General features: G+C 47.9%; 1 protein-coding gene across 2 annotated transcripts in view; it reads right to left on the reverse strand.

The window, feature by feature from the left end:
• Window positions 1-24,508, reverse strand: part of LOC144130119 (uncharacterized) — a 344,089-nt gene that overhangs the window by 216,547 nt on the left and 103,034 nt on the right. For both annotated transcript variants that reach the window (XM_077664133.1, XM_077664132.1), the window contains one exon: window positions 17,025-17,070. In XM_077664133.1, the coding sequence (XP_077520259.1) occupies window positions 17,025-17,070 (46 nt within the window). The remainder of the gene's footprint in view (window positions 1-17,024; window positions 17,071-24,508) is intronic.

Below are 24,508 nucleotides of genomic sequence, written 5' to 3' on the forward strand. Positions count from 1 at the left end.
GGCATACGGCACTGCCGCCGCACGTGTCCAACTCTGCTGCGCCGAATACACAGAGGAGGCCTTCCCGCGGTATGACTGCCAAGGCCTCAGTCTCAAATACACTAAAGGGGTGGGGAATAGTGGAAGATGAAACCCCATCTTTCAGTCTAACAGACACTTTCCGGTGGGCTGACTCCATATGCTCCATCCCATTGCAGCGCCAGTTTTCATGCTCCACTGACTGAACAGCGCCATACTGATCTAAAGCTCTGACAATCCGATGATGCTTTCTGTGGCGCGGGAACCAAAGCAGCTTAAACGGTGTTTCTTTTTTACGGATCAAATATCGCGCATTTGAGCCCTTTCATGCCTAGCTCCATCAATTCCACAAGCTTCTGTTTTAAAACGCTATTCTCACAAGTCACCATCGAAATGTGGCTCTTTTGATATTGTCCAATGCAAACAATATCACGAAAGTCCATAACACGAGCGAGATCATCCCTGAAGTGAGGAGCTCGGTGCAGACGGCCATTTAAGCCACCATGCAAAAATACAGTGTTGAGCCCTACATTACCGGACGGCAGACGAGGCAGCACAATCTTGTAGGTGTACATGTTGTTTTCAGAGATTGCAAGTCCTCGGCTAAGAGCCGATGCGCTGTTTCCAGTAGAGAGCACAGTTGTAATTGCCTTCGTGATATGGCACATACCCACGACAGGGGATTGGCCAGGGTTCGGTGGGGAGACCCCATAGAATAGGGTAAACTGGTGCTAAGCTAATGATTGTGCCTTGGATGAAATTTCAGAGTAATGAAAAAGAAAAGAAAAACAAAATATGGGAAGAGAATATCTGATAATTAATTATATAAAAATACCCAAACGCTCTTTTAAATGCGGAAATTTTTGAAACAATTTGCAAGAGAATCTGCCGGTAGCTGTTATGTAATTATGTAATTGTGGAGGTATTCGCAAACACTATACAATACAGAACCCCTGGCGCTCGCGCCGAAAGAGAGGAGGAGGGGAACCGACAAAGTGAGTCCCAACTTTGTAATGGGAATTTCTAGGTGTGCTCTCCTCTGATGTGCAAACCTCCGGCAAGAGAGTAGGAAATGCTCGAATGTTTCGACTTTACCACAAGCCGCACAAAGGTTTGTGGGACTGAAGCCGCATCTATATAAGTGACAATTTAAACAGGAAATCATGCACCGCTTGAGTGTCATCGCTACCTCACACTGCCGGGTTTTACACGCACGAGCCTTCCATGGGTACATGATATGTTGCTAGTCAACAGTAGAGAGTAAGGGATCTTTGCACGTGGCGGTTATAAACTGAAAAAGCCAAAATCGAGTCATTCTGAAAAGAACAAGATTAGGGACGCTACAGGCAACAGGTGCATTTAGAGCTTATTTTGCCAAAAAGTCTGCTGCTTCATTTTGTAAAATACCGCAGAGACCTGGTATCCAAACGAAGCGCACCTCTTTCAACTATCCTGGAATAAAAAAAAAAACTTTAGTGAGCGTCTCAAAAAAGCATTTCGTGTGGACTCCAGCGCCAACAAAGCAGAGAGACAATTTGAGAGGATTATCACCTGAGAAACAGATGTGGGAATATTGAAAGTGGTCAGCCTAAGAGCCATAAACTATGCTAGAAATGTGGTTGTGTAATTCGGGACTATAACCGAAAAGCTCTACGAGAGAGACTCTGAAAAAATACCAACCACTGCCCGGCCCCAGACGCATCTGTAGCAGTCAATGCGGGGCAGGAAATGGGCAAGGCGATCAAAGAGGAGTCCATTTAATGCCCTTGCAGGCAGATGCTTCGCATTAGGTGGGAACATATAATCAAAAGCAATATCCACCGCAGACGCTGCCCAAACAACCCTGCATACAAAAATTGAGATCCACACCCATGTCCAAAAAAAGGTTCTCAGTAAAAACAATTTGAGGGAGGTGGAATCTTGGCCAATGAGGAGCGAGAAAGAGGGCTGGGTGCGAGACGAAAATAGGTGTAGCCACACCAGGAGCCGAATCAAATGCCCGCAAAAAAGTCCTGACAGTTAAAAGGTGAAAACGGGAGTCAGCGTCGGGAATATGAGCTTCCAGGTACAGAACTGCGGTGGAATCTGATTGAGGGAGACCTAGGCAGAGGCGTAGTGCGCTTGTTTCTAACAGCAGCAACGGATGAAGCTTATATTTAGGGGAGCCAGAAAAGAGTATGCAGCCAAAATCAAAAATGGGTCTGACATAGGCTTTGTAAAGAAGTTAAAGCATGTCCCGGAGCATGCCCACTTCTCTATTATTTATTCGTAGTAGCCTACCTATTGCACGATCACCTTTCTCAACGTTAGCCTTGATGTGGGCTGCCAATCCATACTGGCATCATAAATAACGCCGAGATACCTCAAAGATTCCACCTGAGGTATACTATCCGAGCGATAGTTTAACTATATATATAAATACAGGTTGGTTTTAAAAACAAACAAATTGCTTTTGCGCACATTTAATACAAAATTTATTGTATCCAGCCAAACCTTGAGCTCATTGAGGTAATCCTGCAGAAAACGATATAGAACATGAATGTCTGTTGCAGAAACAAAGAACGCTATAGGGTCTGCGTAAACATATACTGTAACATAAGGTTGTACTGGAATGTCGCACATCCGCAGATTGAATAGAAATAGCGAAAGTACAGAACCTTGTGACACGCCTCTGGTCTGGGCATTGGTATCTGAGGTGAAGGAGCCATCAGAGCAGAACTGCCGTCCTGTTAAAAATTCACGGATACATGCATAAATGTAGAACGGCGGATGTAGTAATGCCAATTTAGAGAGAAGGATCGAATATTCAACACTGTCGTATGCTTCAGCATTGTCAAGCGCCACTAATGCTGATACTTCATTCTTGCGCATAGCAAGGTGGACTCTGCTCTCTAAATCAACATGGGCAGATCATATGAAGCATCCGCCGCGAAAGCCAATCTGGGCAAACCACAATGCGTTGGCTTCTGAAACATGTGCTGATAGGCGGCTGTTCACAATTCTTTCTACAAGCTTTACCAAATTGAATGTTAGAGCTATCGGCCAAATGTTATCAATATGGAAGCCTTTCTTTGTATCTTTTAAAAGCAATATTATTTTCGGCACCTTCCAGGAGGGCGGCAACCATGAAGTTTTCAAAAATGTATTGACTAGATTAAGGAGGTCCTGAGTGAAGCGTTGCGCTAAGATTTTCAACATACCGACCGTGACACCATCCCAACCCGGAGCTGAGGATTGCATTAAAGAAACTGTTGTTGTTAACTCTGATTTGTCAACCTCAACAAAGTCTGAGCAGGGGTAGGGGGCGAACCGAGGGACTCTACGCTGCTCCTGAAAACCTGATGCAAGCCGTTGTGCGATTCGCTCTAACTCATATTTCGCCTCATGTGGAGAGAGAACAATCGAGCTGGTTAACTGCAAGGCTGGGGAGTTCACATTCCGTTCCATGAAACGATACAAAGCCTTCCTATATTTTAGGTTTGACAAATATGGGTTCAAATTTTTATTTTAGTCATACTCTGCCTTAGCTATAGTTTCTTTAAACGAGGCCGTGAAAAATTTGTATTTGATCCAATTTGCCGGGCTCTGATTATGCGAAAGGCTCCTTTACGCTGCTTTCCTGCGACAGAAAGCTGTCTCAAACGCCTAATTCCACCGTGAGGATGGTGATTTATTGCAAATAGCAGAACGCGCAGTGAACTGGGAGCTCTTCGTAGCCTTCAAAACTGAAGAAAACACTCGCTGAGCCTTATCGGTCCTACCTGAACAAGGATCAGATGTAAGGAAGGCGCGCAAAGATGATTTGTTGGCTACAAGATTAACTGATTTTCGGACAGAACCATAATCTCGGAGGGGGCTCACCAATATGGTGAAAGTAATTGGCAGGTTGTCACCAGATTTGCCGCACTCAATTGTGGACCATGCCCCTATACCTACTCCTCTTGCTGTCAAGGACAAATCGAGAATTGAGCGTTAGTGTCTGCGGATGAATCTTATGGCCCGAGAATTGGAGCACCGCACATCATTTCCTGACATCCATGCCCATAACATGTGTCCATGCGAATCTGTATAGGAACGCTACACGACGTGCTTTGAGTTGAAGCCCCCTGCAATGATTACCCTGCTAGACTTAGCAAGTAATCTGTCTAGGTGGTCTGTTCTGTATACTCAATTTGGAAAATACACGTTTGCGACTGTGACAGTAGCACAGTGCGGCAAAGTGAGATCTACAGCAAGAAGCTCGCTATAAGAATCTATTGGCTTTTTTTAGTTATTAAGGCCCGGTGGCGCAATTTTGAAGAAATCACGGTCGCCAACACGCGGCCCCTACCATTTATGCGGTCCGCTCGGTAAAGACGAAACCGGTTTAAAGAAAATGACTTTACCGAGGACAGCCAAGTTTGTTGCAAGAGCACAATATCTGGGTTATTAGAAGATGGAAGAATTTTTAAATCAGGAAGAAAGATGCAATAGAGTGGGAATACCATTGGAGAACCTCTACACCCCCATGATGCCTATTCGAGAATAGAGGCTGGAACAGCCTCTCGTAGCATATCTGACTTGGAAGACAATCTGGAAGGACCTTTTTTTTCTTGACCTGGGGAAAGGAGGACTTAGGGGGAGAGGGAGAAGCACGACGCTTCTGCGTAGGAAAAGCCATTTCTACATCATTAGTGCAAACACTTTCGCGAAGCGGCACATGAGACGGCACCTTGGGTGATAACGTAGCAATGAAATTTTGAGCACAGGCTTGCTGTGATGTTGATGCTGGTGGAACAACAGCCTGATTTGCAACAATTTCAAACCACGTCTGTGTAAAGCTGCTGAGCATGCGCTCGACCACAACTGAGAGTGCTTTTTCAACGGATTGCACTATTGAGGCAGGCAATGTGGCCTCTAGGTAAGAAGTAGAGGAACGCTCAAGGCTGGCGTATGAATGTTTTTTGCAGTTAAGGAGTGCATAAGCGTCTGCTAGTGAGCAGCGATTCTGCTCAATTAATTCCATAAAACTTTGCTCCTGTGACCGACTTTCACCAGTGGCATCACCGGCGCTGTGACTGTTACTGTATAGACAACAGCTTGATTGTTCAGCGGTACAGCTGTCAAAAGAGTGGCCTTCACCACACACCCGGCATCTGGTCGCCGACTTGCAGGCTCTACCACTATGTCCAAACCCCAACAGTTGGTGCATTGCAGGGTACGAGGATGCAGAAGGTCCACGCGGTAGGCAATTGGCCAAATTTTCAACTCCGAGGGGCATGTGCGATGAGCAAATGTGGTTATAACTGACTCTGTTGCAACACGCACTCCAGCTATCTCGCGAGAGCAGCGGTATATAGAAATAATTCCCGCCCCGGCATCCTCGAACTTGTCCAAAATTTCTTGAAGATGACGGGTCCACTCCACGTACAATGCCCTTAGTACACGCAAGCTTCTCAGGAATGAAGGCTTTAACCGGCAGAGAAGTGAGGGTATTACACCAGAGGAGATCCGACACACACTTAATATTTCTTCACATATAAACAATGCCACGCCTCCCGAAAGGTCGCACTTCAGAAATGTCGAGATAGCGAGTGGTTAGATTTTTCAGCTGTTCCTGTATTGTTTTCGGATTTTTCATTTTCAGAATTCCATCACCTATTGGTATAAACGCCACGGGGATTCAAGCGACACCATTTTTTTTAAATGAGTTCAAAGGCAAGCTTTCGACCGGCAGGCTGGAGAACCAAGCTGCCGAGCCACCTTCCGGGGAGGTGAACGACATGCCTACGCACAGCTCGCTGACAACCTTACATCACCCGAGCCAGTAGAGCTACCCTGAACCCTGGGCAAAGCCCCACGAACGTGGAACGGCCTCTCCAAAAGAAACACCCGGCACCGCCAGGAAACGAAGCAAGAGCTGACGAAGACTTCCTCTTTGAAGAGCGCTACAAAACCTCCAAATGTCGCCTGGCTGCGCTACTTATTGAGATGTGCAACTTCCATCCCTCAAACATAGTGAAACGTGAAAGCATAGTTGTTGTTGTTAGCCTATCAACAGATGGCACATAACACTGGGGGATCGGCCAAGAATCGGATGACTATTCACCTGTATTCAATTAATTCAAATGAAAAGCACGCGGGAAAGCATCATCGGAGGATTCTTCCACATGAACGGAAAAGGGATGAAAGTTTTCATTTCGAAATTAGTAATAATAATACTAATAATAACAAAGAGAGGGACTGGAAAGATTTTTAATGTCAAAATGCACTTATTGAGAGGAAAGAAAATTTTGTGACACTTAGCATGGCCGTCGGTCAGATTCTAGCAGGAAATATAGAACAGCGGTACAAACATATCTGTGGCAGAACCCAAATATGATGGCACCAAATGATAGCAAGGGCGGGCTGCATAACCTAAGACCAAGGGCTCTAGCTGCAACCTTCTCAAAGAGGTGTATCGGCGACAATAGAGGAAAAAATGGTCAATGGATTCAGGCTCACGTCAAAATGCACGAAGGGGAGAGAGCGCCAAACCCGACCTGTGTAAATAGAAATTTAGAGGAGGTATACGGCACCGCAGCCTCGTCAGAGATACTTCAAGCTGCCGAGATCGACAGACTTGCCTGTTCCAGGAATATCTGAGGGGCTGATAATCCGCCGATGTTACAAGTGTTGTGTCTTGCGTGCTTAAAAACGCACGTCGCCGAAACCTAGATGCTGTATTATAGGCTGTAGCCAGGATGATAGGCAATACGGGGCCGCTGAGGGAAGCCTTCGCGAGCGTATCAGCAATCTATTTAACTGTCACACTGCTGTGACCAGGAACTCATACTAAATGAACAAGACTCAAATGCGGAGGAAGCAGGGACGATAATGTGTTGACCGTCAACATGCGCGGCGAGGGACGAACATAGAGATTAAGAATCGGTAATTACTGCCACTGCGGTAATTGAGGGGTCTAGCTTGAGTAGAGCAAGTACTACTGCTAGACACTCTGCTTGAAAAATAGGGATGAAATCTGGAAGCCGCAGCGAAAAGGACAAGTCTAAATGGGAACAGAATATTCCCACACCTGCTTTTCATTGCACTGCGATGCGTCGGTTGCTATTGCAATATTTTCAGGTAGGGTCCTTAGATGATCGTCTAGTAGACCATTTAGAATAGAAGGTGGCAAAAGTTTTCCATTTTGGGAGTGAATATCGTCGAAAAAATGTGGAAAGCGGGCCCTCTGCTTAGCGCAGGAAGGATGTCATAAATTTTCACAACTAAAGGCTCAAATAGTCTTTGCACAAGCACTACCTCTGGGGTATGAAAACGTGAACAAAGGGCACTGTAAAAGGAGGTCCACTGGCAACAGAAAATGCTTTGTGAACGGAGAAAATGAGGTTCGTAGATTCTTAGGTAAGTCTGCACAGTTAAAAACTTAAGTCTAGATAAGAGAGGGGGAATGCGGGCTTCGAGGTACAGCGCATTCGTATCCACTAATTTTGGGAGGCCCCTAGTTATTTAAGGAATTGAGCCTGCGGTATTGGTTTTAAGAGGCAAGTGAGAGAGACCACTACAGGATTCTGCAGAGGAAAAACAAGGATGGCGCACATGCTTACATTTAACTTCAGGTGTAAGCTGCTCAGCCAGTGTTCGAGTGTACTCTGATATCACTGCAACAGACCATGCGGGGGATGTACGTACATCCAGCGCAGCCGCAAAAACGCAATGTCGTCCGCATCGACGTAAGTGCGTACATGTCGATGGAAAGGACTTGAGCTCAACAGAATATTAAAGAGCACAGGAGAGAGAACATCTCCTTGCGATGCACCTCTCGTTTGTTTGTACCTCACTGAATGAACACCATTACGGACGCAAAAGAATTCCATATTATAAAGAAATCGAGATATCCAAGCAACTATATAATCTGGAAACTGAAGAGACTGTAGCTACGTATTAAGATGCAGTGTTCTACATTGTCGTAAGCTTTAGCGACGTCTAGCGTAACTAAAGCCGCGACCTGGCTTTGGCGACGAGCAAGGAGAATTCTGCTCTCAAGATCAGCATGTACATTCTATATCGAACACCGTAGCCGGAATCCGAGCTGACAAGGGCTGAGTATATTTTTGCTGTCCACGAAGGCTGACACCCAAATTGGTAACACCCTTTCTATTAATTTTACCACGTTTGATGTTAACGATATTCGCCTAATATTATCCAATTCATAGCCTCCACCCTGATTTTTAAGTAAAGGGATCACATTGGCCAGCTTCCACTCAGAAGGAATCCAAGCGTGTTTGAGAGTAGTTTATGAGGTGCAGTAAGGAGTCGGGAGACTCCTCAGAGAATCTTGAGCATCTCTGTAGTGACACCATCAGGGCCAGGAGCAGCATCTGGTAATCTCTGTACAACTTCGGAAAGCTCCGATAGATTAACTTCTGGTGCATTATTACATGGCACCACTGACGCAAACAACATTGGTCGCAAGGGCAGTAGAGACGAAAGCGGAATTTGCAGGACCATGAAAATTAATTCAACCGCCTGCATAGATACTTTAGGTGACATAACTAACGACTGTATATTACTAGAGGACGTCAGGAGTTTTCTAAACCGTAGAAAGCCGAATAGTTCTCGTCGGTTGCCCGACTTCGAAAGATTAACGAAATGTTCTGAGTCATATTTTTCCTTCGCAGGAGAAACTGTGCGTTTAAAGGCGGCTGCAATAAATTTATAATCACTCCAGTTATTTGGGCATTAGTTATGAAGAAGCTTTTTTCGTGATGCCTTCCTCCGCCGGTAATCTCTCGTACTGTCCGCATTCCACCAGGTAGAAGAATTCCCTTTTGTTGGCCCCACCAGAAACTGCGACTTTTCACGCCATTCTTTTATAGCTAGACATATGCTTGTTGACTGGTGGGCCTTGGCGATGTTAGACACTGCCACAAGGGCAGAGCGCAACGCCCTCTGAAATCTCATAATTATATGTGGCCGCAACTGAGAAGACGCCAGCATTGCACGACATACGATATCAAAATGAAAAGGTATATGGTCACTTGAGGTGCCGCAATCAGCAGTCGACCAATCCGTTACGCCAATGCCAGAACTAGTGAACGTGAGATCTAAAACAGATTGAGTCTGTGCGCGAAGTGGAAGATCTTGAATTTAAGCACATAAGGTTGTGATCAGAATCCCTGTCCCAAAGGCGCTTGCCGCTTAGATTAGTCCTGAAACCCCGCGGCACATGGTGAGAATTGAAGTCGCCAGCCAAGAGAACTGGGTTTTTACAGTTAGCGAGTAACAAGTCGAGAGGTCTAATATCCTGGACTCCAGAGGGGAAATAACAATTTGCTATGGAAAATGGAGAGCATCCAGGAAGTACAAAGACTAGTGCCAAAATCTCACAGTCAGGAGACATTTCTTGAAAAGATACCTTAGCCCTGCGGCAAAATTTTCAAAAGACTAAAGTTAGTAAATCATAGTAGTGTTGAAATCTGGGTCAGATGGTACATGTTCAAAAGTAAAACCAGTCAAAAGACGGAACACAGCGAAGAGACGAGGCACACACACGAAGACTGGACTAGCAACGGTGCTTTATAGAAAAAAACAGTCTCCCACGAAAAGTGGCAAAGTTTGCGCAGCTCAGTTAACAACAGTTTACATCTAAAGATAAGCTGTGATCTAACGCCGTTGCGAAAGGAAGCTAAGTTCTTCTGCATGAGGTAGTAAATCACCTCTTCCTGACTGGCGATCTAGGCGAAATGAACGGTAGTTTTTGAAATGAAAATGTTTGTCGGTTGAAAGCCACGTTTCTTGCAGAATTGTGACATCCGAATTAAGCTGGGTAGAAATGCAGAGTAAATCTTTGGAAGCTGAAAGAATAGACCGACAGTTCCACTGTAGAACTCGCAACGACGCTATGGTTTCGAAAGCCTAGCAGTAGCAACTGCCTGCCCCAAAATGGTATCCTTGGGCTTGGTGCCAAGCTGTTGCTTCTTTGATTTGGGCTGGGTACGTGGGGAAGACGACGAATGAGACATGGGGGACCCGCTGCGCTTGAGAACCCGCGCATCAGGCTCCATCATCTCGGAATCATAGATGATACCATCATCACTCGAAGTGTCCGAGGTAAGTACCGTGGAAGGGGCTGTAGTACGTTCCTGGGGCTGAGATGCTTCAGAATTATAGACCGGGTAAGAGTATCGGGAATTGCTGTCGAGAGAGGGGCCAAACCGCCCTGCACAGCATGTGTAAGCTGAGTCGCTAGAACGTTTGTAAGGCACTCAGATACTCTTGCGACAATCCTTTCTACCAATTTAGGCATTTAAGCCTCCACAGCAGCCGCAATTCCCTGGGACAGCGTCGAGTCTAACATGACTCCTTGGCGAGCAGTCACACCTCCATAACCGTGGGCACGTTCTTTCAACTCTGCAATAGCGTCACGGCGCGGACAGCGTTTTCTGTAAATTATCTCTAGAATTTGGATTTCCTTCGCTCGGGAGGGACAATTTGAGTATGCAGAGTAAGCCTCACCGCAAAAGGAGCTCTTCTCGTTCTGCTGAGTGCAGGTGTTCGTTGCATTTCCATCCCCACAGTTGCAACACCGCAAGTTGGATTTGCAACCGCCGGCGCTATGACCATAGCGCCAGCAGTTCTTGCACTGCAGAGGCCTAGATAATAAAGGGTCTACCCAAAAAATTAGAGGCCATGCCTTTATTTCAGAGGGGCAGGAAGTTTTGACAAAGGTGGCAATCACCGATTCGGTAGGCCCCACATGTTGTTTACATCCCGGCTGCAGCGGTGCACAGCAACAACACCTGCAGCAGAGAGAAGCTCAAGAGTCTCTGCTAGAGACAGGGAAGAGTCCACGCCTCGAACGATACCTTTCGTGCAAGCCAGATGTGAAGGAATAAATGAACTTACCCGAAGCGAGGCAAAGGATGAGGCCTTTAGTAAATTTCTGACACTGTCGATGTCTGGCAGTCTACAAAAACATCCCGCCGCGTCCAAACTAGCGTACCTCTGAGATTGACTCATGATGAGATGTGGCTGACTGGAGAGCAGCCCGAACAGCTCCAGGATTGGTCATCTTGATTGCACCGCCATCCTGAGGCACCAGCGCAACAGGGATACTGCCGACGCCGCTGCGCAAAAAAGCTTCCAAAGGCAGGAGATCAGGGGATAGAGAAGCAGACCAGGGGGAGCTCCCCTTGCCAGGAGACTGGGTAGTCATAGCCTCGGCTTACCGCCTTACCGCGTGCTTAAAGCCCACAAAACGAGAAGCCACCCGAAACTTAGCCGATCTTTCCCATCAGAGCCAAGTGCTCTGCTGGGACGACCTCTTCTTCTTATATGTGCTTCCACAGTAAATGTTCTTCCAGAGCACATATACTATGACACTACCGCAGCCGATCAAGTGTTATGTTAAACTGCAAAACACGATCGCTCTGTGTTGCACTTCATTGCCTTGATCAATTTCCATCTGCGGCGCAAAGAGACCAGATCAGCTTAAACTCGATCAGAGCTTAATCAGCGGCAAATATCGTTGCCAGACATACAGACGACCCAGCCAAGCAGAACCATGAGCCAAGAAGGCTCAACACGTGGTTTGGCTTGTCTACTAGGTTTAGCTACGTTCGAACCATACAGAAATGTATTTCACTCGTTTTAATCCTCAGTTTTAGGTGTCGCTTCTGACAATGGGCTTTATCGTCGGCACTTCATTGCTTATGGCAAAGGAAGTCAGTGCTTTATTCTAGCGTGTTTGTCCGAGTTCCGAAATTGAAGTCGAGAGTTGGATGAAAACCCTTCAGGTAGGGGACAATCGTAATGAAACTTAATAAGTGGGACGCCGACGAAAAGTGAAAACAAAAACAGCAAAACGACGTTTCGGCTCCTGTACGGGAGCCTTTTTCACAATGAGAAGAACTAGGCAGTGCATCTGGGTTAAACGCGCTTGAAAGAGGGCGTAGGAAGCCTGCGTATAGAGAGGCTAGATTTCCAGTGTTTGGATTGAGGGTGTGATTAGTTGTTTGAATGAATATTGATTCGAGGTGAAGGCGACGGAATAGATTATTTTCAATTGCTAGCACGTGACCCCAGTCAATATCGGGGCCGGTTGATATGGAGTGTTCAATAATAGCAATAGAGTTCACTTTACGGTTTGTAACATCATTACAATGTTCATTTAGGCGCCTTCTAAAACCACCAGTCTCACCGATGTTGACGCTGTCACAACCGGAACAAACAACGCCAGGGTAGTTTCTTTAGGGAGATCGTCTCAGCCGTTACCCAGCGCATCCCGTAGTTTTCGTGTGGGAACATGGGCAACATGAACTTGGAATGTGTGCAATAAGGCTTCGCTTATTCCGGGTGTGTAGGGAACAGCGGTACGTTTGAGATGGGATTACACGGGAGCTTCACGTGTTGGGCATTATAAGATAACTGCTTTTCTACAGATGCCACAGAAGCAGCTGGGTAATCGTTGCGCGCGAGTTCTTGCCGTACAGTGTCTAAGTCCACTGCCCGGTCTTCACGGAAACTGCATGTGTTCTGTGCGTTTGAACAAGGTTGTGGAAACATATTTCTTCTCAGTGGCCGGGTGAACAGATTTGAACTTAAAGTATCTTCCGGTGTTGGTGGGCTTCCTGTAAACGCTAAATGATTGATTTCCACTGCTTCATTTTACTAATTTACTAATACGACCCGGAAGGGCAACGAACGATTCACTTCTTCGACGGTGAAATCAATCGATTCTTCAATGCAATTCATATGGGACGAAAAGACCAGCAACTCATCTTTCCGAATGAGGGAGAAGCAGTCGTCTACATACCTAAGGAAAATTCTTGGTGGTGATGGGAATATTTCAAGGGCACGGCATTCGCAAATTCTACCATCAGATTCGCGACAGTCACTGAGACAGAGGCGCCCTTTGGCGTGCCATGAAGTTGTCGGCAAAAACAGCTTTGGAAGGCGAAATAAGTATTTTCCAGGCAGAACTGTAAGAGCTTGCGCAGATCTGGAACGTCAGGGGGGATACTTTGTGGTAAAGAATTGTCAGGTTCAAGGGCAGCAGAGCGAACTTGGACGGCCAGATCAACAGGAACGCATATGAAAAGCGACTTGACGTCAAACGAAACCGTGTGTTCGTCACCGTCAGGTGATACGTCGCTTACCTTATTGATGAAATCAGTCGAGTTTCGTACGTTTGTGTCGCCGATACTGCCAAGTGGCCTGAGGATCCGGTGAAGGTATCTGGATAAACTGTGAAGACGAGAACGACTGTAGTCTACAATGGGACGCATCGGCATACCAAATTTGTGCATCTTTGGAAACCCGTAAAAAGTGGCGGCCGAACCGCTCGTGCACAGCTTGAAGTAAAATGCTTTCTGTGTAGGAGCAACAAATTTGAACATGCGAGAAAGAGGTTCTTGTAAATCGCACTGCACATTTGCGGTCGGGCCCTTGTCGAGACGGGAATAGGTGGCGTCATCTTGCAGTAGGCTTTGCATTCTGGTTATGTATTCACTCCGGTCCAGAAAGACTGCGGTGTTTCCTTTGTATGCTGGAAGTATAACCAGGTCCATGTTATTGTGAAGGCTGTTGTCAGCTTGTCGTTGTTCAGTGGTCCGCGAGGACGTGTACTGCTGCGGGCTGTACTTGGAATGAACGCTGACAGCACGTGTCCTTGCTTCATTTCGGCGCGAAGGTTCAACTTGATTAACCGGTTTTCCACGGCACACGCAAGTTTTTGGCGTCCAGGGTACGTCGAGTGTTGAAATTTAGGCCCAGGTTTACAACGAAAAGCTCGGCGCTGTTAGGCTTGTGGGATGCCATTCTGTAGAAGGATGAATCCCAGCATAAAACATAACTGTTTATTAGCGACTGCAGCGGACGAGCATACCCACGCTAAGCTCATCCAGGTAGCGGAAGGAAAATAGCCGGTCTTTTCAGCCGGGCAGCCTGTTTTTGTAGCCGCCGTTGGTGACGCATGCCTCGGGTGACGCAGCGGTGGCGCTGCGCTTTATCGGTAACGCAGTCCAGCGTGTGGCCGTGTTACGTTGGGCCGGATGATAACAAGGTGGAGGCTGGGCGGAAATGTGCTCAGAGTGTGCCGCCACATCACCTCCCCTCCCCCCCCCCCCCCCGAAGTGGAGAGCCCTTAGGGCTTGTAAAAATCTGATGTCTCAAGAGTCTTGCAGGCCGTCCGGGGTCCTTAGACGCGGCTCAGGCGGGCGACTCTGGCTATGGCGCTGCGGGCGACGCTTCAGGAGGCATCGAGGGACGTGGAGTGGCAGGTGAAGATGGCTCAGCCTGCGAAGTGGACCCATTGTCGGTGGTTCAGGTGCAGCAACTAATGGCCAGCGCCTGAGGGGTGAGGCAGCAGAGGGAGCTAGGTGTATTGCGGGTCGCAAGATTAGCGCAGCTGATGCCGGGCCGAGCAGCCCGATACCCAGAGGGGCGGCTACGGCAGGCGCCGCGAGATTCCAGGCAGGGGAGTGGCTGTGGTGGACTGCATGAGCATGCTTAGGCACGCTCACAGCCAGCCTTGGAGCTATTGTCTTGAACATGACGGGCGGCCGCAGGAGTGGCGCCCATGCCACTGGCGCTGAGCCGTGCACATGGGAGCATGCCGGCGAGGTAGCGGCAAACGGAAGCTCCTGGAGTGGGCATGGGAGAGCCGAGACCGCCGAGAGGGCCGTGGGCACCGGGAAAGGCCGCCGAGAGGGCCGTGGGCACCGGGAGAGTCGAGGCCGCCGAGAGGGCCGTGGGCACCGGGAAAGCCGAGACCGCCGAGAGGGCCGTGAGCACCGGGAGAGCCGAGGCCGTCGAGAGGGCCATGGACACCGGGAGAGCCGAGGCCGCCGAGAAGGCCGCGGGCACCGGGTGAGCCGAGGCCGCCGAGAAGGCCGTGGGCACCGGGTGAGCCGAGGCCGCCGAGAGGGCCGTGGGCACCGGGAGAGCCGAGGCCGCCGAGAGGGCCGTGGGCACCGGGAGAGCCGAGGCTGCCGAGAGGGCCGTAAGCACCGGGAAAGCCGAGGCCGCCAAAAGGGCCGTGGGCACCGGGATGGCCGAGGTCGCCGAGAGGGCCATGGGCACTTGGAGAGCCGAGGCCGCCGAGAGGTCGCTAGGAACAGTTGACTGCGGCTTCGACAGCACTGCAGAGGCCTGTGAGCTGTTGGCTGGTGTGGAGAGGCAGATGGAGATGCCGAAAAACGCGCCACGCAGATGGTCACAGAGCGTTCCTTGTCGGCAGGAGGCTGTGGCGATAGCGGCAGCGATGGACGATGAGGTGGGGACTGGGTCGAATTTGCCTCTGGTGTGTCGTGAAGAAGGACGGTGGGGCCAGAGATGCTAGGCAGGAGTGGCGAGAAGGCGGCCAGGGGTTGTCGAGGTGGGTATGGTTTCGACGAAGGGTGCGTGGGCGAGAGCGAGGCTGTGCCGGCAGCTGGCAGCGGCGACAGCGGGTCTGCAGCGTCATAGAGCGACAGCGGGCCGTAGGAGACGCCGAAGTCCGCCAGAATGGCAGCGCGCAGCTCGTTGTACGGCCGGCTGCCCAAGGCAGGGCAGGCGAGTCGGCGCAGCAGGTCGGGCGGGAGGATATCGCAGAGGACTGCGTGTTTGAACTGCTGGATGGTTATCCCCTTCAGGTACCTCGCAGCCTGGAATTGAGCGAACCACCCACCGGTGCTTTGAGGCCGGAATGACGGAAGCGGCCGGTCGTGGGCTGGGTCCTGCCAGTAAGCCATCCAGGAACGCAGCTGAGGGAGAAGGTGCGGCTCGACGGGTCACCAGATGAGGGAAGTCATTGAATGCTGAAGGACAGCGATGCGTTATTGTCCGTTTTCCGGGTCACCAGATGTGGGATGCCATTCTCTAGAAGGACGAATCCCAATATAAAACATAACTGTTTATTAGCGACGGCAGCGGACGAGCATACAAATGCTACGGTCGTCCGTGTAGCGGAAGGAAAACAGCCGCTCTTCCCAGCCGGCCAGCCTGCTTTTGTAGCCGCCGTTGGTGACGCATGCCTCGGGTGACGCACTCCAGCGCGTGGCCGTGTTACGTTGGGCCGGATGATAACGAGGTGGAAACTGCGCGTAAATGTGCGCAGAGTGTGTTGCCGCAGGTTTATAAGAAGAAAGGTTATAGACCACCACTGTAGGCGCAGCTTTTCCTGTAGTTGGAGAAAATAGAAGGAGCTGATGTAAGTTGTTTTTGTGTGCAAGGTCCGCGGACCGAGACAGCATGGTTACGTTATGATTTACATGCAGGTGAATGCTAGGAAATTCTCCGGAGCGGGATTCAAGGCGGCGACGGGCGAAAAAGACCTCATTTTCCAGTGCTCTAAGTATTTCTTTGCATTCAAGTATCCTGATTTGAGGAGCGAACATTCAGCTTTGACAATAACGCTTAGTCCGAGGCGTGTGCAGACTGGACGAATCTAATGAAGGGATCGGAGCATAAGTGCTAAATAAGATTTGCACGTCAGGCTGAATTGAAGATGGCCTTTGAACGATGCGACACGGGTGACCAGGGACACGTACTGATGTACGCTGGTCACAGTGGGTTGCGTGTACGCCCGGCGAAGGCTAATCAAGTCGAGAGTTGGACGAAAACTCGTCTGGTCAGGGACAATCATAATGAAACTTAAAAGCGGGGTGGCCACCAAAAGTAAAAGCAAAAACAACAAAAAGACGTTTCAGCTACCGTACGGGAGCTTTGTTCGCGATGAGATGAATTAGGTAGTGCATCGGGGTTTTTGTTTTTAGTTTTGGTCGGTTTCCCGGTTTTTAAGTTTTATTAAGAGTTCCGAAATTGTAGGTGACGATATATATTGCGAAACGTAGTCGTAGGTTGCACGCAGTAGCTTTGCATTCAGAGGGCGCCAGTCAATTGCGCGAAGGATAGGGGATTTAAGCCCCAAGTTTTTGCTACAAATTACTTTGAGGTGTAACTTGGAGCACCATTAAAACAGCCGTATGTAGTTTGCTTAGGTGCCCTTCTGGTACAACCTGGTTTCAAAACAAGCTGCAACTTACCGTGTGCTTTTGCAAGTGCATCTATTATCTGATCAAAGAAAAAGTTCTGCAAAAATGAAGTAATATAAAGTATAATTAGAAAATGTGGGCTACTTGCCCTAAAGGAAAAGCATGGTGAAAATTAAGACAAATTAGTTAAGTGTCAATAAAGTTGTGTTTTTTTATTTAAATGTGCAATAAAGGAGCTGTTGGCACCACTTAGCGCCTCCGGCTGCTCGTTTTCACCAATTCACTGAAGCCACTTGGTTCGACGATATAAAGGTCAACATAACATAACACAAACAGAACACAACATATAAGTACAAAGTACAAGCATAAGATGCAATATTAGTAAGCGAACGTAAATCCTATGAATGTTAGCCGAACAGTACAAAATACATTAGAGATATGAGTGAAAAATGACAGAAAAACCAAATATTACCTTACTTTTATTATGCACAGCAAAAGTACATAACAACGCTATTGAAGCACTCGCTCACAAAAAAAAGCTTCTTTGTGTCAAACACAGCAAAACCAAAAAACTCACTCACAGAGAGGTAAGAGCTCTAGCATTGAATAATCCAATTCTACTAAACTAGTATTTCCTATGGATGCCGCTGTTCCCAAGGTATGATAACAATGCCACAAGTACTCGGACATATGTCGGCCAGGGGCCTAATAGCTTTTGTAGACTTAAGGGTCGTTTGCCAGGAGCGCTCAAGTCTTTCTTCAATCGCGACCTTAAGTTTTCATGCACTCGGAAATTCAATTTTAGACGTGCCACATCCTCATTTATTTCGCCACTCGCACATCGTGGGCTGTCTGCGCAGCCAATTGTATGAAGAAAGTGCTTTGTGTAAGCCGTTCCTGAACGGACGCGGTGAAGGGGCATTCCTAAGCGTCTGCTGATAGGTTTGATTTATGTGGGTTTAACGTCCTAAAATGCCGCAGGCTATGAGGGACGGCGTAGAGAAGGGCTCCGGAAATTTCGACCTCCTAGGGTTCTTTAATATTGACATCGCACAGTACACGGGCCTCTAGAATTTTGCCTCCATCGAAATTCGACAGTCGCGGCCGGGATCGAATCCGCGTCTTTCGGTCTCGGTTTCGGTCGCGGAACCCGCGGCTGCTGATAGATAATGGAATAATAAACCGCAGCAACGGATCGATGAAACGCAGATCAGAACCTCTATGCTTTAGTTCAAACATCTTTTCGTTCATTGCATTAAGCAAGGACTTCAGGAAACGGCGCAATGCACCTCTCAACAACGGCAGGCACGAAGTGAGGGCATTTCAGTGAGCTTGCGCAGCCGCTGCGCCCGCCTCAGTGTTTACTGGAATAAAGCAATGTCCTGGTATCCAATGGAAATCTATATTATGCTGCTTTTTGGTAGCCTTGGAATTTTCTTTCAGTACTTTGTATTCCAGTCAAGCTTTCATTGGAACGAAATTTGCGCTGTCAAGAGATTTCATTGCGGATTGCGAGTCGCCATAAGATTAGTTATACGCTGGTCTCGCACCGATTAGATGAAGTGCAGAGCGAAATAAATAGCGCAGATCTCAGCACCCGTTGATTTGTCGCGCGAGCCAAGTTACATGCCCGGCGCTCATTCAGGTGCGCAATTGCAGATGTGGACGCTGATGAATTGTGAAGACTTGAACCGTCGGAGTACACATGAATTCAACCTGAATACCGTTTGTGCAGCTGGTAAAGCGCTAACTGCTCAACAGCGAATATCATCATATCACGCTTCTGAATTACATCTTTTACAAACAACTGTATTGTAGGGGCAAATAAAAGTCATGGGGAATTCATAACATGGAAGAAGCTGGCGGTGGTGTTGAAACAATGTGTATATCACTTCTACCTCGTTCGTGAAGTGCGGAGACTAATGGGTGCCTTTCATGCTGGGTGATCGGGCGGAAAATATGCCTGCAAGTCTATGTTGTTCGTAACACTTCAAACGGAGGCTGCCACGCCTCAAAAATTACCAGAGCGCTGGAAGTTGCTTGAGTATCTCCAAACACACGCGGGGACTCCTAGCTAACAGTATTTGCAGGCGTTCTTTTGAGGTTCGCGACAGACCGTGACGAATCGGCGAGGTGAGCGAGATTTTTTTATATATCAGTGCATTGTGAACTCTGAGCAGAGCTGACGAAGAACAGCCCCAAGACGTAGCTGCAAGCCTGCGAAGCACGTTCACAACAATGTCACCTGGTCTTCGATAGATATTTTAAGAGGAGCTCAAGAGAGTTGTCTGCCAAGAACTGCGCCCAGAAAACAGTGCTGCTTAACAGACGCTAAATGTTGACCGTTGAGGCAGAGTCGGAACTGCTTCAGATTCTTTCGAGTAAAAGGCAGAGCGGCTGATTTTGCGTGAGAGAGCATCTTACCTCTCTGTTTTAAAAAGCAGTCAATAGTTTCTATGATTTCTTGCCAGGTAGGCCGGATGAAGCCTACAGTTTTGCCAGAAACCGAAATGAAGACATCATCGGCGTATAGCAAGCAGTGTAAACCAGAAGGGAGCTTGGACCTCAAATGCGGCACCACGCAGTTACAAAGGAAAGGGCTTAGCACACTTCCCTGCGGCACTCCTTGCATCTGGCTATCTTCCGCGCTACTTCCTTCACTTGTCTCCATGAAAATTTTCCTGCCATCTAAAAAGTCGGAAATACAGCGTAGCGGTCTTCCACACAACCAGGTCTAGCAAACTTGAGAGGACATAAATATGACATTCAGTATCGAATGCACGCTTGATATGCAAAAAGTTTATCTTAGCGGAAACATGTGTCTATATGTATTTTGGGTTCTATTTTTAAAATTTGCAGGATGCTTAAGCTTTGTCTTTAAGAGTGAGACGCGACAGCGTATTGCAGCGCTGCCAAAAAGTCCACGGAACGCCAACTGTCGTTCGGCGCCACGCGTAGCCTGTTGGACAATTTAAGGAAAGGACGCTTGTCTCACATATCTCGTTGGACATCCGAAACGGGCACAAAAGAAAGGAAATTGAAGTGAAAATTGGTTTTAAGGAAAGGAAATGACGCATGTCTCACAATTCTCGCTGGCCACAAGTATAGCGCCGTAAGAGAAGGGATTTTCCTTCCCTTACGGCGCGGTACAGGTGGCCAGCGAGATGGGCCAAGTTTCGCTCACGGCCAAAGACGCCGAAGACACCGGCTTTTCTGCGACACAAGCTCCTTAACGCTGTCGCATTAAAATATGCGATAGTGATATTAACTTTGCTACGCTCATGCTCTACACATGACTGTGTTTTCAATTGCATGCGTAGTGCATCTACGTCTAAGAAATCTAGTCATGAACTCAGAAAAAACTCCTGTTTCTTCACACCACAACTGAAGTCTGGCGTCAATCATCTTGCCCATCACTGCAGAAGCAGCTCGTCAGGCTCACTGGGCGAAATGAGTCGAGAAGCAAAGGGGATTTATAGGGCTTTTAAATCTGGAATGACACACACAATCTTCCATGTCAGTCGAGCAAACACATTGACCCACACATTGTTAAATATTCCCAAAAGTAATGCGTGTTCCTGGGCCCAAGAATTTGAAGCATTCCAAAACAAATCGCATCCGGCCCAGCATCAGTTCTTGGATGCCACAACGCAAGATCACTTTGAAGTTCACCGATTCTGAATACACAATCCAAATAAGCAAGCAGTAACTTTTTTGCTGCGCAAATGTAGCTGGGTTTATAAATTCCTTACTGTCTGATGAAACGCCAGGACGAGAAATAAGCTGACAAAACTCATCAGCAAGGTCTGTTTTAACATTGTCCTTAGCCACTGCAAGAGCTCTATTATGAGGGATATTATGAGTAACGGGCCTGCTTAAGGAGCGGACCATCATCTATATCCCAGGCGCCGCAGTGTGAGGGGCCAATGTGCTGCAGAAGTAACGCCATGTTTTATTTCCTAATTGCTGCAGACGTTTACGCCTTAAGGAATGAATCTCTTGAGCCTCACGGTACGATTTTAAAAACCGCGATCGACGGTAAGCCCTTTCTGCTTTTCTTCGTAGTGCCCTCAGTCGCTCATACTCTCCCTCAATACATGTGAACTCATCAGGTATGGCGATTTCCTTGTTTCAACGCCTCATGCTATCTTGCGCATTGCAGTGAAGTGGAGTCGTCATTGCTAATGTCAATGGCAACATCCTGAATTATGCTGTCACAAAAATGTTCCTAACTTCTAAGCTTAGATATACGTCGGGCGCCCTGAAATGTAAGTCAGGATGATTTACCAGTGCCGGATAGTGATCACTTCCGCGTGTCTCCATATCTGTGGCCCACCCCACGTCAGACAACAAATCTTGTGTGCACAGAGCCAGATCTATGCAACTCAAATGAACAAAACTGCGTAGGAAGGGCGGAGAAGCGTCATTCAGAAGACATAAGTTACATTTCTCTGCGGTGCACTCAAGGACCCTTCCATGGCCGTCACAGTGGTCACTCCCCGTGCAATATTTTGAGCGTTAAAATCACCCGAAATCAGTGAATTAGAGCCCGACATTTTAAAGTTATTCAGTAGAGCATCAATCGAGACACGACACGATGCTTGCAAGTAAATACTAATAACAGTAACGCTGACCTTACCAAAGGACACATCGCAGGCCACGAACTCCGGAACGTCAGAATCACTGGACTTAATCATGTAGCACACAAAACATCGTCCTACTGAAACCTGACGTACGGGATGATTTGTATGACGCATAGTTTGAGAAACGAAAATCGTCACCCACACCGGTTTCCTGTATGCACATCATAGGAAAATTGTTTTTCTCAAGGAGTCTGCGAAAGCCTGCACTTTTTGCCTTAAGCTCTTTGTCTTCCACTGAAAAAGGGTGACATTTTGATAGCGGTTGTTCACAAAAAGTTTTCCCAACGGAGGACATAGGAAGCTGTGCCAGTAGCGGCTCCACCGACAGCAGAGCCTTCAATTTCGGGAGGTTGTTTGTTTGCGGAAAGGTTGTCGGAATAGCTTGAAATGCACTAAACAGCATAGGTAGAATGAGCTGCACTACTGAGATTGAAGAGTTGACTCCACCAACTGGGGCTAGTTCAGATACCATTTGCGCTGGCTGAGTAGAACTCTGAAATGAGGCAATTGAGAGATTCGAAATAGGACCTTGCAGTTCTGGTTATTTTTTTTGGTAACCTCACTCCACTGATGTTTTTGTGGCTTCGTGGAGTAAGAGCTGCAGACAGCTGACGACGTATGAACGACACAGATAAACGGATTAACATATATATATACAGCAACCTAGCAGCTTCCCACTATCCCACTATACACGAGGCGACGAGGACTTACAGAAAACTGAATTGCTGCACACGATGAAATCTTATATATACACGTGCATTCATTTGTAACACGCGCACAAACACGAGCCTTTTGCGTGCCCGCCTCCCCCTCCCCCGCGTCGTGAGCCTTGGAAGAAGGAAAGAAGCAGTCATGACTTCGTATATGCAGATCGAACATTCTTGAATTCGGCGGCAGCGATGGGAGAGAGAGTAGCAACTGCCGGCTGCGTAAAGCTGGCAACGATTGAATTTAGACAGTAATCGCCGCTCGCCGAGCTGTCAGTCGCTAAGGAAGAAGGGCCAGTGACGTGCGTCACGGCCTGCTCACAACTGAGTCCGGCTTCCAATGTACTCAAGAAAAGCCTTCTCTTTCTCTTCCTCCTGCGGACGCACCGAAAACGCCCGGGGCTAAAGATACCATACTTGAAGCAGTTTTTCTTTATCGGATTGAGTTCGCTAAACTAATTGAAACTTTTGAGTGAAGTTAAAATGTTATCGTTCCCTTTTGCACACGCAAATAGTTGAGGGTCGCAAAATCGAGACCGGCCACTACTCCCTCACTATATTATTAAGGCTGCAGAAACGTTAAGACGGTATTTGCTTTGAGCGATCGCCTTTAATGGCGCAAGGACCATGACATCAAAAGCTGCGTGTTTCTGGTAGGAATCAATCCTCGTTTTTCGAATGCGTCGTAGGTCAGACCCATTATGGCAACACTATTTCCGAGCAGCGGCTCGTCGGACAGCCAAACCACGCCGCCACTTCTGGCCGATTGCCACATTCGACTACATCGCCTTTGGACAGCACATCTAGGAGCGACCTTCATAACGTCACCATTAGATGCACATATGCGGATCCCCTATTCCTCGGCCCACGCACTATTCCCAGGCCACACGATACTGCGACAACAGGTACCCTAGCAATGTGCACCAGGTGACCGCATATTACGCGTTGCTCGCTGCCGAAACCCCCTTCCAAACACCCTTCATTGTTAAAGCCTATATGGGCATCATTGTCTCTGCGCGGCAGCTCTTAGGACAGGCTGGGCCCCATCAACACGAGCAGCACCTAACCGGCATCGCCGACTCTGTTCTCCTATTCCTAGGGCTCTAGCATATCGAGGCGACGTTTTTCTACAGAGCTGTCCACACTGTCACGTCGGCCACGTCAACACAAGTGGTAGATTGCCAAAAGCTCCCACTCTCAAGCCCACATATTCCACACGACGCAGGCTGATATGGCTGCAGTATTGTCTCCAGGCAGCAGCTGCTTGCCATCGTTGACCATGTCACCCCATGTAGCACATTGACGCTACAACCGCCTCTCTGGGCCTCATTTCTCTAGCTGCTCAGGCTCAACTTGGAAGAAATATCTTACTGCGATAAGATGCAGATGGGAGCTGCAGATATTTTTGCTCGATACCGATAATTTTTGGGCATTAGTTCCCTGGAGAACACTTCTAAGCTCAGGCCACCAATACTCATTTACACGCATAGAAATTTTAGTGATGCGCATTGCAGGTTTGAGCCACCTACATGCAATTTAGAATCTCACAGACGCCAACAGCCTTTTATTCATTTTGCCACTGTGAAACCGAGAGAGTGTTGTTTTCTACACTTTCCTGATTTCTTTAAACTTGAAATTCTCCGTGTTTTGGTATTGCATGATTTTGGTTTGTTTGTAGCGGTTTAACGTCCCAAAGCAACTCAGGCTATGAGAGACGCCGTAGTGAAGGGCTCCGGAAATTTCGACCACCTGGGGTTCTTTAACGTGCACTGACATCGCACAGTACACGGGCCTGCAGAATTTCGCCTCCATCGAAATTCGACCTCTGCTGCCGGGATCGAACCCAAGTCTTTCGGGCCGGCAGCCGAGCGCCATAACCACTCAGCCACCGCGGCGGCTGGTATTGCATGAGGGCTGGTTTGTTACAGCATGTCGAAGACCTTTTCAATAACTTCCTTCAGAAGTGCTCGATCACAATGATGAATTGCGTCTACCGGAAGGTGATTCCCGTCTTTACGTCTTCGAAAAGTGAATTTGTTAGGATGTGCAGTAGTATGTGCGGATGGCAGCTAAACAGCTTTATTTTTTCCAAGATAGTGTGAAACCTGGACATTGGATGTAATGACAGAGTATACAAGTAGTGAATGGAAAACGATGAGAACAATAATAAGCCCGGTTATTTTGT

This window comes from Amblyomma americanum, chromosome 4, assembly GCF_052857255.1.
Source record: "Amblyomma americanum isolate KBUSLIRL-KWMA chromosome 4, ASM5285725v1, whole genome shotgun sequence".
Taxonomy (NCBI): domain Eukaryota; kingdom Metazoa; phylum Arthropoda; class Arachnida; order Ixodida; family Ixodidae; genus Amblyomma; species Amblyomma americanum.